Below are 20554 nucleotides of genomic sequence, written 5' to 3' on the forward strand. Positions count from 1 at the left end.
TATGCTTGTCTTCTTGCTTGGATCAATGTCCAGTGTTTAAATATACAGTCTCAGAATTTCAGGTTGCAAAGGATGGAAAATGTCCAGGTGACCACAAAGCAGTATTTAACATTGTCTAGGTTTGATTCAGGTGTCCCTTCACCTTGAGTTTTCTAGAACTTCCACCACAAAAACTCTGTTCCACTTACCAAGCACGTCCTATGCATGGCTCTTTATATTTTAATCTTAAAGATAACACACGAAAAAGGCTCTAGGTGGTTTCACACCTGTTATAAATTTTCCTTAAAATATATTCCTCATGAATGTATATAAGGTTATACAAAATTAACATCCATAAGAGAGCTAGATAACAGATTAACACACGCTTAGACATCCTTTTAGGCATCTGAGATGTTTTAAATAAAGACAGGCACCTGGTTTTCTGAAACTCAGGCTCTTGACAAAGTTATAATGATTTAATCCTTTTCATGTGAAAGACACACCCTTTTGATTGCCCTGTAGGGGAAAACAGTCTAGCATTCTTTGTAGATTAGTAGACTTTTTTTTTTTTTTTAAGCATAAAACCCAGTCTTACACATTTGAAAAGCTTTCTACAGTACAAATTCAGGTTTAAATTTCTGGATCCAGCCCCCAGTGGGTTAAAGCCTCAAAGAGCTTGTTTGGAACGCTCACCCAAGTGAATGAGCCCCTGATCCTTTTTTTTTTTTTTTAATGAATTCTCATAAAACAGCCCCATTGTGGTCTTTGTTGGCTAAAGAAAGCTGGAGAGCAGTTCAATCCATCGCCCTGTATCCATTCTTTCTGGCTAAATATTTTCCCCAATTACGTAGACAAATGCTGAAAACTCCTCAACTATTATTTCACATTAACCCAGGTTTAAGAAGCCCTCGGGGCTTCCCTGGTGGCACAGTGGTTGGGAGTCCTCCTGTTGATGCAGGGGACGCGGGTTCGTGCCCCGGTCCGGGAAGATCCCACATGCCGCGGAGCGGCTGGGCCCGTGAGCCATGGCCGCTGAGCCTGCGCGTCCGGAGCCGCAACGGGAGGGGCCACAACAGTGAGAGGCCCGCGTACCGCAAAAACAAAACAAAAACAACAACAAAAAAGAAGCCCTCGTTGGGGCATGGTCAGGCTGGGAAGGGCTCCTGTCCAGTGGCAGCCTCTTTACAGGTGTGCCATGGATTGCAGAGTTAGTATTAAAACCAGAGTTTCATTTTCTCCTTTGACTAAACCTTCTATTATGGCCTAATAAAGAAATCAGCTCTCTTATTTCCCTCATTTAGCCTTTATTTGCTGATCGGTGTTAGTTTAAAAGGAAGCCAGCTTACTGCTTCTCAGTCGCTAATTTCCAAGTTCGAGTTTCTGGAAAACCCGTGTCCCAACCCTTAGAGTCGAATTGCTACGTATTTGAAAAACATTTTCAAATCGAAACATTTTTTTCCCTTCTGATTTCAGTGCCTGTAAATGCCAGAAGAAATTTAATTTTAAGAGGAATAAAAACATAACATCTTTTTCTAGTTAAATTGGAGCATATGCAATGCAAACAATGGATTTTTACGTGTACACACACGTTACCGGGTCCAAGCTCGCTCTGCTCGCCGCACGACAGGCCAATAAATCAGAGACGAGGTGTTGAGGCAGGGAAGACGACTTTATTCGGAAAGTCTGCAGACCGAGAAGATGGCAGACTAAAGGCTCAAAATAACCGTCTTATCAGGGTTTGGATGCCAGTTTCTTTTATAGCACAAAGAGGCGGAGGAGATGAAGAAGTGAAGTAAAAAGGCCATAAGTTTTGCAAATATCCCCTGGAATGGCCAGCCTCGGGGAGGGGGTGTGTTAATTTCTTTCTTGCAGCCATCCACAGGTGGACAGGGTCCGGATGTTTCCCTGAACAAAGGCACTTTGGTTTAACATTCAGGCGGAGGGGCAGGGCTCCCCAAGGCAGGCCATTATGTATAGACAGTATCCTTTTAGTGAATAAAAGCGACAGGAAGCAAACGCTAAAGTAAAAGAAACAAATCCGATATGTAGTCAGATTTGGCTCTTCCCTGTTACGCACACACACACGCACGCACACGCTCACCCTTAATGTTTGCAGCCCTTAACCCTCATCAAACCCTCCCTCCCTTGGCGTGCATTTGCAGGGTCAAGTGATTTCTAGCGATTCAGATCAGGTGGGCCCAACGAAGGGTCTCAAGACTTTTTTCAGAGAATCACTAACTAGTGTTTCTCATGGGGACCCCAAGAAAACTGGTAGGAGCCAACCCACGGTGTGTGGAGGTCACGTGGGGGAAACTGTATAGGGCCAGATGCATTGTTGAAGCCGGAGCATATGATTAAAAAGACAGAATATCGTAAAAAACACATTACCATCAATATTTATATAATCATAAAACTTTCAAAATAAAAGAGGTCATTTTGTTCAACTCCACATTTCAGAGATGGTCAAATTGAGGCCAGAGATAAAAGAAAAATCAGCCAAGTGACATTTATCTTTTTTTTTTTTTTTTTGCGGTACGCGGGCCGCTCACTGTTGTGGCCTCTCCCGTTGCGGAGCACAGGCTCCGGACGCGCAGGCTCAGCGGCCATGGCTCACGGGCCCAGCCGCTCCGTGGCATGTGGGATCTTCCCGGACCGGGGCACGAACCCGTGTCCCCTGCATCGGCAGGCAGACTCTCAACCACTGCGCCACCAGGGAAGCCCTATCTTTTTTTTTAATTAATTATTTTTTACTGCGTTGAGTCTTCGTTGCTGCTTGTGGGCTTTCTCTAGTTGCGGTGAGCGGGGGCTACTCTTCATTGCAGTGCGTGGGCTTCTCACTGCGGTGGCTTCTCTTGTTGCAGAGCGCGGGCTCTAGGCGCGCGGGCTTCAGCAGTTGTGGCACACGGGCTCAGTAGCTGTGGTGTACGGGCTTAGTTGCTCTGTGGCATGTGGGACCTTCTCAGACTAGGGATCAAACCCGTGTCCTCTGCATTGGCAGGCGGATTCTCAACCACTGTGTCACCAGGGAAGTCCCACTTGGCTAATTATTAAGTAACTCTGGACTAACTGATTACCCACCTGTATCAGCCAGCAGTTATGAGCCCATCCCAGCTTGGCCATCTCCCCCAACCACAAGGCGTCTCCCTCTATTTCACTAAAACATATACTATGTAAAATAGAGGTAGAACAATTCTCACTTGGATTAGAATCCCAATCTTCTAATTCATAAGGTAACGAAACTATCCTTTGATTCAATGATTTCTTTTAGGTTAAAAGATTCGTGAGTCACCCCTGTTTCATTCCCCTTTTTCTTAGGTATGCACCATGAACCCCAAGTCATGTTTAATGTTCTATCAAACCATTTATCACAAAGTATCATATAAACTGTGTCCTGTGATCAAACAGTGCATAGACAGACAGGCAGGCAAATTGATGGAAAAGGGGAATCACCCTCAAATCAATAAATGTGGTAGGATTTAGGGAACTTTCTCTTTTCTCAATTTTTTATTAACACAGTTCACTACTTGTAAAATGAAAAATAAAATTAATTGGGCATGTTTAATACCCAAAAAGCTCGACTATATTTAACGCCATTAAGGAAAATGGTTACTGAGGGCAGCGGTTCATAACCAGGATTCTGGCGTCAGACAGTCACGGGCTCAGATCCCGAGTCTGCTCCCTACTGGCTGCACCAACCTGGCTGGCTTTCCACGTTGCCTCCTCACCTTTAAAATGACAATAATAGTGCCTATGCCTCACGCCATAATGTTTACAGGGTCCACGGCCCCCAGTCCAGCACCCAGCTGAACTCAGTAAGATGACTACGGCTGGCTGCACAGAGAGCCGCAGGCTGGCGCAGAGGCTCTGCTCACGTTTAGGACCTTTACAGTGTTATTTGTTCATAAGCAGTTAGACTGTGGCTCCTTGAAAATGATATGTTCACTCCGTCTCACAGGGGACGTGAGGTCACACGAGTTGGACTCAGCCCAGCGAGGAGAGCACTGGGGCTGGGCCTCGGGCACCACCAGGCCTGCTGCAAGAGGCAAGAGGCTAAAGTGAGACGGCACCCGAGGTCAGAGGGCAGAGGTCAGCCTCAGTTTCCCAGATTAACCCTCAGATGGCTGAGGCCCAGCTCCCCCCAAGCAAACACAAAGCCTCCCAGCCACCAGGCCCACTGAGGCCACTGGTGCAACAGGGCTGACTGGCGCCTGGTGGCAGCTGGGCCTGGAAGGAAAGGAATGGAGGTCAAGGCTGTAGTCTGCACTGGGGAGAAGGGGCTGCAGGGGGTGCCCCTAGGGAAGCCCCAGGGCTGCCCTGGTGAAAGGAGAGGGAAGAAGAGAGGTGACCGCCATGAGGTTAATAAGACTGGGTTTGTCTACTACCTCTCTAGCTTCCAGAAAATTCCAGAGGCCAAAATACAGTATGGCCTCTCCAGCTATAAATTGGTAGAGCACTTAGCTGGGAAAAACCTTTCCTTCCCCTTCTCAGCATAGGGGCCACTTCCTAATCCTATAGGAGAGCTGCTGAGGGGTGCCAGGCTCCACCCCCTCCACCAGAGGTTCCTCAGGGAAGGATTGTCCCCATAGCGCAGATCCCCACCTCCTCGTGGGACAAAGGCCCATCTTTTCCCTACTCCTCCTTTTCCACTCCTTTTCCTCCTTTCTGCTCTTTGCAGAACTGGATAAGGAAGTGGAACGTGGGCCTCGGCCCAACAAGCCTGCAGGGTCAGCAGGCAGCCTCATCAGGTCTTCCCTACTCGCTGCCCCCAACAAAGTTACCAAAGCCCTTCTCCTCTCCCAGGTCCCTGTAATGCCCTGGCCGTCTGGGGAGGGAAAAGAGTCTGGGACACACAGTCTGACAAGCGAGGGGCGACACAAGGGACTACAGCAGAGAACTGCAGGACAAATGCCTGGGGAACCTATGACATGAGTCTGCTGCACATATAGGGCACTTGCTAACGAGGCTGTGATGATATATGGAGCTTTTCCAACCAAATAGGCCCAATCCAATTATTATCTTGAGTAACTGGGTTGGGGGAAAAAGAATTTAGCCATTTGAGGCAAGATGGTGCACTGGAAAGGAATGGATGGGGTTGGGAGACAGATGTACCTATTCTGCTTACTAGATGTGTCCCTTTGGGTAAATCACTTAACTACTCTTTAGGTTTTAGTGTTCTCACCTGTGAAATGGGGTTCTTGTATGTAAAGCATCTGGCAGGTAGAGAAGGCTCAGAAGGCAGCTGCTGTGAGAATCACACCCATTCAAGAATGCAGCTTTGGGACTTACCTGGTAGCGCGGTGGTTAGGAATCCACCTGCCAACGCAGGGGACATGGGTTTGAGCCCTGGTCTGGGAAGATCCCACATGCCGCGGAGCAACTAAGCCTGTGCACCACAACTACTGAGCCTGTTCTCTAGAGCCCCAGAGCCACAACTACTGAGCCCATGTGCCACAACTACTGAAGTCTGCACTTCTAGAGCCCATGCTATACAACAAGAGAAGCCACTGCAATGAGAAGCCCATGCACCGCAATGAAGAGTAGCCCCTGCTCACCGCAACTAGAGAAAGCCTGAGCGCAGCAACGAAGACCCAACACAGCCCAAAATTAATTAATTAATTAATTATTTTAAAAAAGGGGCTTCCCTGGTGGCGCAGTGGTTGAGAGTCTGCCTGCCGATGCAGGGGACGCGGGTTCGTGCCCCGGTCCGGGAAGATCCCACATGCCGCAGAGCGGCTGGGCCCGTGGGCCACGGCCGCTGGGCCTGCGCGTCCGGAGCCTGTGCTCCGCAACGGGAGAGGCCGTGGCAGTGAGAGGCCCTCGTATCGCAAAAAAAAAAAAAAAAAAAAAAAACCAACAAAAAAAGAAAGAATGCAGCTTTGCAAATGGAATTGATTGGTTAAAAAAACAGAGCACTGTTAAGATTTTATTTGAAAATTTCCTCTGAAAGAAAGGCCCCTGTGGCCTATTGATTAGCTCATTTTTCCTTCCCTTTGTTTTACAAATGAATGGGAGAGAATCTGGGACAAGGTCCAGTCCAGAAGGGTGCTTTGTAAAGACCCTAGAGACTGAGTCGCCTGCAGGCAGTTGGGGAGGCAGCCTCAGGCCTGGTCCTGGACTCCAGCTGAGTTCAGAAAGTGAACTGAGGCTCTGCCCTGCCGGATGTGCCTTGGTTTCTGGTCTGGATATAACTTGGCAAAGACTATTTGTTTTTCTTGATAAGACATTAAAAGCTACGATAAAACCAAAGGGAGAGGAGAAAGACTAACTGCATATCCAAACTCTGTATGAAATGATTAATTTTTTTTGTTTGCATTGTCTTCGCAGATTCAAACTAATTTCATCCTAAAGATATCCTGCCTCCAGGCTCCTGGTGTCTCAAACAATCTCATACCTAGCTAAGCTTGAAAGTAATCACACATCCTGAGATAAATTAAGTGAAGCATTTAGAAGTGATGCTCAGGGGTGAGAGTCAGGGGCGCTGGTCTCTATGTGGGAGGATTACAATTCTGCTCAATCCAAACCAAACCCAAAACCAGCATTGCAAGTCTTAGGGGGTTGAAAATCGGGACAGTAGTGAGGGTGGGGTGGCAGAAGAGTTAGGGAAAATTGTGGGCACATTCTCCAGTCATCATCAAAAACGGGGGGAGGGGCAGATCATTTTTCAGGTAATGATGGTGATAATCAGAGATCAAATCTGTTGAGTCCAGTTTTCAAGGTGGTTGTTTTTTTAAAAGCTACACTAAACCCAAAACATTTCCTTGTTGTGTTTTAAAACCAAATCAATACAGTTTGCATAACAAACACCCTAGAGACATTTACTTAATATTTAACTAAGGCTAAATGACAAGGTTCTACTTCAGAGGAACTGGGCAGAATCTCTGACACCTAATTCCATTTCATTCAGTGCAAGTTAGTGAGGGTTACAATCTGACCATTGTTGAATACTTCTCAAGACTCATCAATCTCGAGCAGGAACCAACTTAACAAGCAGGGCGATCTTTTGAAGTGAATGGTGGTAGTGGTTTAAACAGAGGATTAGGAGATAATCACATTAAAAGTCATCTTTTGGCACTAAAATTGACCCCTGTCTAAGGGTTGTGAATTACAGGGATGGGGCAGGCTGTTTTGCACTCCTCTCTTACCCAGTCTCAGAGACTCCCCTGTGACACAGCCAGATGGCAGCCTGCCCACATCCAAAGAGACACCACTGCATTTAGACATGTTAATCATAAAGCTACCTCTTAACCGATTTATGGAACTGTTTATAAAATACCCTAGACTCTGCTGCAGTTAGACACTAGATCACAGGCACAATTTAAATATAAATTTGAGTTCCACTTTATAATGTAGATATCAGCTAGCTAGCTTTCAATAACCAGAACGTGAGAGATGTAAAATCCATCATTTAAACTCAAGCTCTCCAACACAAGTTAATTTGACTTGCAAGAGTAGGAACGGAAGGACCTGCCAAGAGGAATCTTCTGCTGTTATGACTTCCTTATCGCCAGGATTTTGAGTGTACATAAAAATGCAATCTACAGTCACCAAGCAATTCAGCATTTCCTTTTAAAGCGTTCCTTTGATCGTGTTGAACACAAAACAGCAGACTACCTAACAAATATTTAGCAGTGGATTTGATATGCATTTCTAATGTACTGTCTAATATTGAGGGGTTCCCAGCACAAAACGTGTAAAACCGCATTAGCATTTGGTCTGCAAAAGCGATAACAGGCCTTTTTTTTTAATGTTATCCTGCCCAGCATTTACTCTTTTCCTTCTTACTCCATGCCATGGATGGATCTCTTAAGTGTCACACAGCGAACATATAAAGAAGAGTCATGACCATGTTATATGCCTCCAAAGATTCTCTAGCTGGGTCCTTTCATTTTGAAGCTAGGGATGCCGCAGGCCAGAATCATGAAGTGGCTTGAGCAAGGTTTCACTGCTACGATTATAGTCCAAGTCTCTTGATGTTTCAACCTGGCCCATGGCTCTGTGCCCCAGTTGTCTATCGCCGCCCCCAACACGGCTGCTTGGACGAAATACAGTCAACATATGCACTGACCCCGAGATGGATGGAGTTGTGCTACACAGTGAGCTGGGTCAGACTGTCTTGGAACTCTGAACTAAAAGACAGGAAATTACCAGCTGGCAACAGGAGGTAAAGAAGCAGATCCTGGAGCAAGTGCTCAATTGTAGCAGAAACCTAGCTGTTCGGTGGCATCAGCTCCTGTGAGGTTCTGGCTCCTATGGGATTCCTTGTCACCTTACAGCAAATCCCCCTTTCCTGAGCTAGTTTGAGTGGAAACCAAAAAAACACCCTATAAACATCAGCCTCATGTTCCTTTCATCGTATTTCAGGATCAGGAACCTCTGACCAAACCTCAAAGCTGCTGATAGAGGTAGAAGCAGCCCCCCTCCCCTGACATGAACACTCCTTGCTTCCATTCAAGGAGATCATCAAAAGCCATACATTAAAATGGATTGAGGGGACTTTAAAAAACAAACAAACAAACCCCACGAATTATCAGAAGAGAGATTAACCCTGCCCAGAAACTCTCAGAAACAACCAGATCTTCAACACTCAAGAAGTTTGCATAGGATGACCATTACTTAAAAATAACCACACATGGGTTAGAATGGTGGAGAATGTATCCTTCGGTGTTAGGTAAAAGAAGTGTTTACAAATGGGGAAAAAAGACAAGGAAAAACTCCAAGACAAATTGAAACCTTCCTGGAGTTTAGGCAGCAAGAATCAGGTTTTCTGGGCTTCCCTGGTGGCGCAGTGGTTGAGAGTCCGCCTGACGATCCAGGGACACCGGTTCGTGCCCCGGTCCGGGAAGATCCCACATGCCGCGGAGCGGCTGGGCCCGTGAGCCATGGCTGTTGAGCCTGCGCGTCCGGAGCCTGTGCTCCGCAACGGAGAGACCACAACAGTGAGAGGCCCGCGTACCACAAAAAAAAAAAAAAAAAAAAATCAGGTTTTCTAAGGGCTGGTTGCTCCTGAGTAAGCTATTTTGTGGCCAGGGAAACTGCAGGCCAAAGATTAAGTGCCTGAAGATGGGAGTCCCAAATTCAAATTAAAGGGGCCAGGGAGGTCACAAAAGGTAGGGCAACAAGGAGTGGTGAGGTCTGCGCCTAAAACTAAAGTGAACACCCAAAATAAACTGAGATTCAATTTTAAGGGATTTTCTTAGGTCACTATTGCTGATACCATAAACTTACATACCATTTCTCAAAATCTTAAATTTCTAAAAATCTTATATATAAAGGCACATGGCCTCTGAGACATGGAAGATCAATAGTTGAATATTTTACGTTAACAACTGCTGAAAAGCAATTAAAACCTTAAAGCCCTTTAAAAATATACTCAAAAGACAGACTGACAATTCACAAGAGTTAACACAAATGGCTGATGAAAGTCTGAAAAATATTTTCATTTTCACTAAAAATATATGAAAATTAATGGAGGTACCATTTTTCATCGGTTTAATCAGCAATGATTCAAAAAATGAGAACACACAAAGGTTATGAGGAAGAGTCAAAAGGAGTACTCTCACACAGCTGATCGGGGGTACTGATAGCAAACAGCATTCCTAGGAATACAACTTAGCAACACGCATCACTATCCTTAATGATTCTATCAGTACTATGTGTCAGGAGGTTTCCTCTCTTAGGAATAAGCCTATTCTTCCCTAGCGAATAATGTCATTTCATTTTAAATTAGTCAAGACAAAGTTGAAAGACAAATTCATGGCTCAACTTTAGGCATTCATCTCTTATTCTATCTGTATTCCCCCTAATTTTGATTTTACCTACATTTCCCATTTTTTCTTGCATCTCATCTTGAATGCCATGCAAGATCTGTGAAAAGAGGCAGGATGTAAGTATCGTAAGAATAGAGATGATGAGCCTCCCATGGACCAGTTGTGGTATCGATATTTGCATTATTTTACAAAATGGAGAATAACTTTATTTAGCAAAAAGTGAGATTTTGCCTGTTACAAAGCTAAACACGATGCAGTTTCAATGAAATTGCCTCTAACCTTTTTAAGACACAAGCAGTACTATTTTCTTTTTTGGTGGGGCTGTCACCACACCACAGTGGAAGCCAGGAGATCAGATAATCACTCCTGTTGGGCAGTGATGCCCTGTGAAGCACTATCTGTAACATCTCTTCATGAGCATCTAATGAATAACCATTCATGGCCTTTTCTGTCCCAAGGTCGAAGATTCTATTGAATCCAATGACAGGTTAAAAACCTTGATAAGTGACAGAAGAAAATACCTCATTGATGTTTTTCAGCTAATTAAAAAAAAGCTTATCTAACTTTTCTGGGATAAGATACCTTTGACTTGTCAAGAAGGGCCTATAGAAGACACTTAAGTAGTAGATAGAGTTAATAAATGCCATACAGGCAAACCTGAAATACAATCATAGCAAATATGCAATGGAAGAGAACCTTGGGCAAGTCATTTTAACGCCTGAAGCTGAGTGGCGGCCCTCTCTAGCACAAGAGGCCTTAGGGGACAGGATCAAACCCACTTAATCCAAAGTGATCCCCTCTACATGTCAGTTTCCTAATCTGTAAAACTGGCAATAATCACTTCTCAGGACTGCTGGCAGGATTAAATTAGGTGAAATATGTAAAGCGTTATTGCACTGAGTGGCATGTATAGTAAGTCCTCAACATATAATATGGCTTATTATTATTTGAAGTATTACTATCCCAATCTATAAAATGATACCAACCCATTGTTATGAAGATCAATGAACACAGATGCCAACAAAAGCAATGGGAGGTGCAACAGACAAGAGGAACAATTATGATTGTGATGAGAAAACAGTTAATATAACCATAAATTCTGCTAAGCTACTTCAGACAGTGTGAGTCACCCCTAATATAAAAAATTATTTTTAAAAGCAATAAAACCTGTTGAGACTTCATCCAATGACAATTGTCGAATTAATATGAAATTTGTCAAGAGGTTTGGCACTCTTGGGCACAGCTGCCTTCCAAAGGATTTTGGGTGAGAAAACATGGGTGAGAAAACATGTTTAAAGCTAGGGGACTTCAAATTCTGCCCCTTATATAATTAACATTTCTTCACCCTCACCCCTTAAAGAGGCAGCCACTAATTTAGGGATATCCCTTACAGGAGACAGGCTGCCTCAGCAGGAAGCTGATTGCCCAAAAGAATCTCACCCGTCTCCACCCCTCCTTCCCTCCCAACTGCCAACACCATCAGGAATTTTCCTTCCCTCCACCCACTTTCAACACTGGAGCCAAACCAAGCCTCTCTCATTATTATTTATCTCCGCAGCAGAGCACAAAGCAAACACCTTCCCACCTCTGAACCCTCCCCCACCCACCCCAGCCTCTATCTCTCTCCCTCTGCCCCTTCTTCCTTCCCTCCCTCCATCCCCCTCTTGGACCAGCCACTATTCCCTCCACCGGAACTGCCAGGAATGCACACACTGCTTCACTGATACGAATTACATACCTCTCTGCATGGGGGCCTTTTGGACCTGGCCATGCACCCATTTCTGAAAGCAAATAGCACATCGCCAAAGCTCAGGACAAACTGCATAGTCAAAGGTTGCTCTTTCCTCTCTCAGGTAAAGACTTTATTTGTCCACTCTCTGACAAAAGACTGGTAATTCTACCTCAAATGGAAAATCTTTTGAGCCCTTTGAAATGAGGACTCCAAAGCGAAAAATAACAGCCCATAATGACAATCTGAGTCCCCTAACCACTGCCTCCCATCAGGTCTAAAGATCTTCCCGGCCCCTCAGGAAAAGTTTTCCACCCTCAGTGGGCAAGATAATTGGCCTTGAGCTGACTGTACACAGTATAAGATATTCCCAGGTTACTAGAAGTATTTTGCATCATTTGCCCCACTTGACAACCATAAAAGTTGGATATATATATATATATATATATATATTTTGGTATCTCAGAAAATAAATGACAGGAAAAGCAGCTCAAGCACCACGGGTCTTGGGTGCATTTTCACGTCCTAAGAACAGAAGGATTGCACCCCGCTCCCTGTCTCTCCTCCCCCAGCTCCTCCCGTGGACATCACCACTCTGCAGGAATGGAAGCCGCTTCCAGAGGGAGAGGAACAACTGCTCTAATGCTCATCTTTTGCAAGATGCCTATGCTTTTGCAGAGTCTCGTTGGATCACACTTTTAGACAGAAGCTAGATTTCAGAAGAGGGCTGGAAGGGAGACAGGGATGGAGAAAGGAAAAAGTGGCGTGTAGTTTGAGAGAGAAAAGGAGCAAATAGGAAGAATTCGGGGCCAAATAATCTTAACCATAAGCCCGAGGGACCTTAGCTGTTCTTCAAGGCCAGAGGCTTCAAACCAAGCCTCGGAAGTTTAGACTTCAAGGATTCTTTGTTCAGTTGGCATATAGAGCTTTTAAAAATGTAAGCCCTACATTTAAAGATTTCACATGAAAAAGAGATCTGACCACACCAGCCTGTCTTTCCTCTCTCAGACACAGGTGGAGGTAAGGGGTAGCCACTCCCAATGCCCCAGGTGCCCCACCCAGCACTTCACTGCTTTATTCCTCTGCCCTGCCTTTTAAGATATCTGCACTTATGTCTCCTGATCAAGGCCCCTCTCACTTGTTCTACAAATGAGAAAAATAAAAGCACCAGGGGTGCAGCCACGGCTTCTAAGAGCAGAGCAGCCCGAGAACCCCAGCTTCTTTAGATATGACAGGCACTTTTTTTTTTAACTGAAGTAGAGTTGATTTACAATGTTGTGTTAGAATTTCTACTGTAGAGCAAAGTGATGCAGTTATACACATATTCTTTTTCATATTCTTTTCCATTATGGTTTCTCACAGGATGTTGAATACAGTTCCCTGTACTATACAGTAGGACCTTGCTGTTTATCCATCCTGTATATACTAGTTTATATCTGTTAATTCCAAACTCCCAGTCCTTCCCTCTGCTCCCTGCCCTCCACACTGGCAATCACAAGTCCGTTCTCTATGTCTGCCAGTCTGTTTCTGTTTCGTAGAGAGGTTCATGCATAAAGAAGATGTGGTACATATATACAATGGAATACCACTCAGCCATGAAAAAGAATGAAATAACGCCATTTGCAGCAACATTGATGCAGCTGGAGATTATCATACTAAGTTGAAGTCAGTCAGAATGTGAAAGACACATATCATATGATATCACTTATATGTGGAATCTAAAATATTTCTTGACCAGGCACTTCTGAAGCTGTTTTCAGAGCAGAATCTTGAGTCAGGGAAACAGCCGCGCTGGCAACCTTGTCCCTGAAGCCCCCTCTCCCGGCTAAACCATCTTTGACCTAAGAATTGGTTGATCTTTAAGACTCTTTTGCCTTCTTGGACGCATCACCACGTGTTAGCACGCTTATGGACACTTGCAGAGTCCTTACATGCACCAGGCCATACCCTATATGTCTTCATGATGATTCTGGGAGATGTGCATTAACACCATCTTACAGGCTCAGGACAAGGGCACACGGACAAGCACAGTGGCTGAGCTGCACTTGAACCCAGGCCTACCTGATCCCAGGGTCCAGATGCTGGCAGCAGGCCTTGCTGCCTTGCAAATAACCACCATCTCCCCCAGTTTAAAAAAAAAAATCAGGGACTTCTCTGGTGGTCCAGTGGTAAAGAATCCACCTTACAATGCAGGGGACGTGGGTTCGATCCCTGGGCGGGGAATTAAGATCCCACACGCCACTGGGCAACTAAGCCCACACACCACAACTACTAAGCTCTCGCGCCTCAACTAGAGAGCCTGCATGCCGCAAACTACAGAGCTCACCTGCCCTGGAACCTGCGCACCACAACCAGAGAAGAGAAAACCTGCACGTCACAACTAGAGAGAAGCCTGCATGCCTCAACAAAGACCCCACGTGCCACAACTAAGACCCGATGCGGCGCAAAAAATAAATAAATAAAAATCAGAACTTATTTGATCCTGAACAAAGTTCAATGATAGGGTCCCAAACAAAACATCAGAAGGGGCTCCACCTCTCCACCCAGAATTATCATTGGGCTTTCGTGTGTACGCCAGCTGCCCGCATGATACAACAAGCTTCCTCAGAGAAGTTGCCCTGCCTTACATGCTTCTGTGTATCCAATAGACACGGGGTAGTTACACTTAATACCACTAGGAATTATTAGTCAACAGCTCCTATTTTGTTTCTGATCAAATTTTACTAAATGGGGTTTCTTGGGAGGAAGCATTTTATGTCCCTTCATGGATTCTCCGAAAGGTCCTTTTCCTGCACATCATCTCTTCCTCTCTCATAGTCTTATTCATGCATAGCTTTTAAATCTTTCCTTCCATTTTCCCAAAGTAAACCAGGTAAAAATTCAACTCTAAGTGATTTTTAATAAAGAGCATATATGCAGAGTACTTGAATCCCAAAGCAGGTAGTTGTTGTAGAATATTGGTTCATAAGTAATAATAATACTTACAACCCATATTATGGTCAGTCTTCTGGACAAATAAGGATCAATATTCCAGTGAGTGAACGGAAGGAATGTGATGTAGAACACTTCTTGTCCCAAAGCGGCTGAAAATCTGAATAGGTAATAGTAGAAATAATTCTTCACAATGTACTTCTGTACATAAGCCTGAAAGACAAAAGTTAGAAGACTCTGTGAGTTCATTGAACAGGTCACTATAAGGCAAGTTTTAAAAACCTCTATCTAAGGAATTCCCTGGTGGTCCAGTGGTTAAGACTCCATGCTCTCAATGCAGGGGGACCTGGGTTTGATTCCTAGTCAGGGAACTAGATCCCGCATGCATGCTGCAAATGAAACAGTCCCCCATGCCGCAACTAAGACCCAGCGAAGCCAAATAAATAAATAAATATGTAAAAATAAATTAAAAAAATAAGAACCTCTACCTAGGGACTTCCTTGGCCGTCCAAAGACTCCTTGCTTCTACTGCAGGGGGTGTTGGTTCCATCCCTAGTCGGGGGAACTAAGATCCCACGTGCCCCAAGATGTGGCCCCCAAAACCCCCAAACAAAAACAAAACAAAAAACCCCTCTACCTACGATTCACAGGGTTTCAATTGCCAAGGTGCTACCTCCTCTCCCCTTGTGTAATTACAGTATCAGTACTAGCAGCCTACAGTGTTACTGAACATCTATCAACCCCCAGGTGCCTACACAAACACAGATGTTAATTCTTCATAAAATTAAATTAGTAACACCCAAGACAGAAATATCAGGGAAAGACACACAAAAAACCCCAAACCTTTCTCCTGTGTCCACAGAGGGCTAGAAACTCACGGGAGGTGAACTCTGCTAGCACACTGTGTGGGTCTATGAGTGTGGTAGGCAGGAGGATGTCCCCAAATATGTCTACCTCCTAATCCTTAGAATCTGCGAAGATGTTACCTTACACGGCCAAAGGGGCTCTGCAGATGTGATTAATGATTTCGAGACTGAGGGGTTACCCTGGGTTATGTAGGTGGCTTCAATGGAATCACAAAGATCTTTAACTAATAGAAGGAGGTGGAAGAGTCAAGAGGCAGAAAGTGATTTGAAGATGAAGGAGCCATGAGTCAAGGGATGCCGGCGCCTCTAGAAGCCGGAAAAAGTGAGGAAAAGGATCCTCTCCTTGAGGCTCCAGAAGGAACACAGCTCTGCTGGTACCTTGATTTCAGCCAGATGAGAACCATTTTGGACTTCTGACCATATATTTCGCATCCACAGAATAAACACGTGTTGTTTTAAGCCACTAAGTTCGTGGTAATTTGTTGCAGCAACAAGAGATTAACTAACATGAAGGCTTTAGAAAAATCGCTTGCAGTTAAATGTTTGTAATTTACCTTTTAAATGGGATTCGTCAAGTCGGCCCACTACAGTGATAGTGCAAGAAACACAGCAAGTGGGCACGGGCCTGCTAAAAATGCACTCCCATTTTCTATCATCCTTCTCCATCCTGTTATCCTGGTAGTAGGCAGGAAGGAAAAAAGAAAAAGACTTGTGTCGACACTGCCCTCGGCTCCAGAGGCATATCTGGATTCGTGTAAACCAGTCACGGTTAAGTTCAAAAATTCAGCCTCAAGCCGAGCAGTGCATGGCACTCCCTGGGAGGAAGATGCTAGTCAGAGTGAGCATACAACGTAAGCCAGAAGTTCATCTCTCTACCGGGATGAACGTTACTTCTAAGTGAATTCAAAGGAGAAAGAACGGATCCATCGTCAAGTGGAAAGACAATAATGCACAAAATGAATTAAACAAGGAAGGGTATAGTTCTACCTCTCTGCCGAGATCCTATGGTTAGATGTGCAAAACAAGGTCAAGGGACTGAATGAATAAATGACAAACTCCTCCCTCCCTCCTTCTCCCTGTGTCTCATTATCTAATGCGAGGACTAATCTCTGCAGATTCTGTTTTATAAACATACATCCAACAGGCTCGACCTTGGGGCAAATCCTGTGAAGCGACCTTTTTTACGTAAAAATTCGTTATTTTAAGGCACCAGCTGTCAGGTACACTTGGTAATCTGTCCTGCTTTTAAGCTTTATGAGGAAAACTTTTGCCAAACTTTGACAAGGGTCAAACCCCTCCCTCGTGTCATTTCATGGTACCCAAGTGTTATATGACATTATAAATATCCAGCAACAACCATTCTCTACCCTAGAAACTTAACTGAGACCAAGTTCAATATTTTCATCCTAGTAAATAATCGGAAAAACTGGCATGGATGACAGCAAACTGCTTTTGTGTTACAGATTACTAATATCTTTAGGGATGCCTTTTACATTCTCTTAGGAACTCTCTTTCTTTAATTTTTAGGAACGCTCTTTCTTTTTGAGTAGAGAGCTAAATATTCTCTAAATCTTTAGAAACAAAAAGCAAAGGTGAAGTTAAAAATATCAACGTGTATAGGGCAGCCAAAGGAGCTTTTAGATAACATCTCTGTATATGTAATTAAATAGGTTGAGAGCCAATATTTTCTTCCAAATTCTTCAGAATTATATGTACTGTAAATAAAGTAGTTAAGTACTTGTCTTTTCAGGACAATAATCTAAGTTCCCCTTGTGGGAAATCTCAGTGGGTATCGCTTCAATGTATCTTTGTAAATAAGAATTTCAGTTTCAGGGTATGTGTTGGTCGCATCGGGAACAGTTAGAGGGAAAAGAAACCGGGGTTAGAAATAGAAATGGCAGGTAAAGTGAATGGCAGAGAGAAGAGGAGATAAAACAGAGACGGGAAACCAAATCCCGGAACAAAAACATCCATCAATACATTCTGTAGAACTGGTCGTGCCCAAGGAGCTGACATCCCAGGCAGTGGAGCCGTGTTTCTGCAGCACAGACTCAGGAGTCAGTGATTAGCAGCTAATTTTTAGACAAAAGATCAGGAAAAGCATTCAGGTGAGTGGAGAGGCGCTACTTTTAGAAATAAAATACCTCTTAGTATACCAATCACCTGCCTCAAAGCCAAAGAAATTTCTGGTAAACAAGGGATGATAAGATGGAAATTACCCAGATAGCCATTATTACTAACTGCAAAATGTCACTGATATTCTCATTTGTCTGTTTGATTTCCTGGTTTCTTTTCTTGAAAGTGAAAAAGGAAAATGGTTTTGAGGTGGGGATAAAAAATATGATCTCAGTCTCCCAATGCCATCTTTCCCTTTTGGTCACAAATTTCTCAAATGCACATTCTCCTAAAATGGGGTTTTCGGTAACTTAAGGTTTGGGTGGGAGAACAGCTGCTCTATTGTGCAGATACAAGAGTATTCCCTGTTCTCTGCAAGGCTGCCTTCAATGCATAACTAAGTCATGACCGAAAGGGAGCAGTACAGATTTACCGCAAGATGAAGACAAAGAACGCTGAGAATGTATGACTCCTTGACTTAGGTCTGCCCCGAAACACCTGAACAGTGTTTAGTTTTCCAAGTGCACACAGAGGAGTCCTAAATGCAAAGGAAATATGGCCAGGTCAGCACCACTGGCTGGAATAAGGGCAGACCCAGACAGAAAAGACACCAATGCCTAGCACACTTGGTAGCTGACCCAGCTTTCGAGCTGTCAGAGGAGGAGTACAAGAAATAGCTTTTAGGACTTCCCTGGTGGCGCAGTGGTTAAGAATCCACCTGCCAATGCAAGGGACGCGGGTTTGAGCCCTGGCCTGGGAAAATCCCACATGCCGCGGAGCAACTAATCCCTGTGCACCACAACTACTGAGCCTGCGCTCTACAGCCCACGAGCCACAACTACTGAAGCCCACGCACCTAGAGCCAGTGCTCCGCAACAAGAGAAGCCACCACAATGAAAAGCCTGCGCACCTCAACGAAGTGTAACCCCCGCTCACCACAACTAGAGAAAGCCCACGCACAGCAACGAAGACCCAACGCAGTCGAAAAATTAAATTTATGAAAAGAAAAAAAAAAGAAGGCTTCCCTGGTGGCGCAGTGGTTGGGAGTCCGCCTGCCAATGCAGGGGACACGAGTTCGTGCCCCGGTACGGGAAGATCCCACATGCCGCAGAGCGGTTGGGCCCGTGTGCCATGGCCGCTGAGCCTGCGCGTCCGGAGCCTGTCCTCCGCAACGGGAGAGGCCACGGTGGTGAGAGGCCCGCGTACCGACAAAAAAAAAAAAAAAAAAGAAATAGCTTTTAGCCAAAACAATGTGTGACCTTGGGGAAGTCAATTCGCCTTTCTGAACCTCAGCGGCCTCAGCTGCAAATGATGGAGTAGGATTAGTTCAGTTGGCTTTTAATATACAAAAAGAAAATTTAAGTAGGGAAAGGCCCATTAAACAGAATGTTACCACAGGACCTAGTACTAAAAAGTTTGAAACCAATTGGTCGAAAGTGAGGAGGGTCCCAGGGAACCCCTATTTCAGGCCAGGCACACCCCCATCCCAACCCCCAAGCTTTTCTCTGGAATATCCCCTCAGAGCAGTTCCGTAATCAGTTTGGAAACCACTGACCTTCATCTGTACTCCACCTCACATACCACCTTTCTGTAACTAACCCTTGGCCTTGAGAACACAGGCTATAGGCATTCTGACTTTGAGGTCTTTAAAGGACTCGATAAACTCTGGACCAATGTCACTGCAAGGTCAAGTTACTTATCTCCATTTTTTTAAGATTAGAACTGTAAATGCAAGTATTCTTCCAAAGGTCAAGTTGGAGATACCACTCTATCTCAACACAGCCGGAAGGAATTCACATCGGGGAGGGTAGTAGCTAAGGCTCCCAGCAGCCATGTTAATTGGAATCAGTAGAAGGAGCTCATTCTCTGTGGCTGAGAGAGATCAAATCTATACAGGGTACAGCACAGTCTTAAACTTTAGGACTCAAGGCTTTTATAGATCACACCAAACAGCAGCATTTCATTCACTGTGGCTTTGCTTCAGAGAAGTTTTACAGACCGATAAGAGGCAAGTGGGTCCAGAGTAAAGTGGCCTGGAGAAAAGAGCCCAGGAAGAGGGGAGGCTGCAGAGCTGGTGGACAAACTTTGTGTCCACAAACTCTGGACGCAAAGTGTCTCAGATTAAATCCAGGCTGTTCCAACACTCACTACCTGAATAATCTCACACCAATGACTTGACCTCCTGGGGCTTCAGATTCCCCTTCTGCAAATGGGAATAATAACAGTACATACCACATGAGAACGCTGGGAAGATTAAATCAGAGGTTGTTGCTGGTGTGTGCAAGGCGTTCTGGTCAAAGCCTGGCGGAGAAACGTCTCACAAAGACCTAGCTCTTGGCTGTGAATGACGATGCTGGCAGTGAGGGTTTCCCATAAAGCACTTCTCAATTATAACACACATGCAACTCACCTGGATCTTGTTAAAAATGCAGATTTTGATGCAGTTCACCTGCGACAGGGTCTTAATTGCTAATGGGCTCCCAGGTGATGCATATGCTGCCAGATTGCCCCCCCATGGACCATACTTTGAGTAGCAAGGAACAAGGACACCCCAGTGAAGCGTTTTTAAACCCAAAAGGAAGGCTCTCAAGTTTAATTCTCAGTGTTAGAGGAAGCCCCAACGGGAGTTTTAAGAGAGTAAGATAATGTGATCAAAGCAACAGGTATTGTAAAGCAGAAACTAACACACCATTGTAAAGCAATTATACTCCAATAAAGATGTTAAAAAAATAAAATAAATTTTTTAAAAAAGCAACAAGTAAAAATGCTGGTGACAAACCAGAAGGGAACAGTTAGTGAATTCTACGGAGGATCCCACAGTGGTCCGCATGCAGGAACTGAGCCCAAGCACACCCCTCAACCACAGAAAGTACTAACGGGAAGGCCACGAGGAAGAGGCGTCCCGATGAATTAGCAGCGGATCAAACAACCAACTGACGCCGCCAAAAGAAAGAAGCCATCCCAGGCTCCCTGCCTTCATCCGGGTAGGGTCTGCATAAATTCCTGGATGACAAGTCCAAAATTAGTTAAGGAGTCATGAAGCTTGAGAAGCATTCCTAACCTCTCAGACCATCACGGTACAGAAAAAGAAACCTCATTTCCCTAAAAAGGGCTCTTGCACCACCATCAGAATCCTGGCGTGGAAACAAGGTTCTCTGGCTCTGCAG

The 20554-nt window shown here is 44.7% G+C and overlaps 1 protein-coding gene across 18 annotated transcripts in view; it reads right to left on the bottom strand.

Moving 5' to 3' along the window:
- Positions 1-20554, bottom strand: part of SGPP2 (sphingosine-1-phosphate phosphatase 2) — a 133035-nt gene that overhangs the window by 71792 nt on the left and 40689 nt on the right. For all 18 annotated transcript variants that reach the window (XR_010944230.1, XR_010944222.1, XR_010944216.1 and 15 more), the window contains exon 2: positions 14461-14619. Coding sequence is in view for 1 of the 18 variants with exons in the window: in XM_067740434.1 (XP_067596535.1) it covers positions 14461-14619 (159 nt within the window). In the remaining 17 variants the exon portion in view is untranslated. The remainder of the gene's footprint in view (positions 1-14460; positions 14620-20554) is intronic.

The sequence above is a fragment of the Pseudorca crassidens genome, chromosome 6 (assembly GCF_039906515.1).
Source record: "Pseudorca crassidens isolate mPseCra1 chromosome 6, mPseCra1.hap1, whole genome shotgun sequence".
NCBI lineage: Eukaryota > Metazoa > Chordata > Mammalia > Artiodactyla > Delphinidae > Pseudorca > Pseudorca crassidens.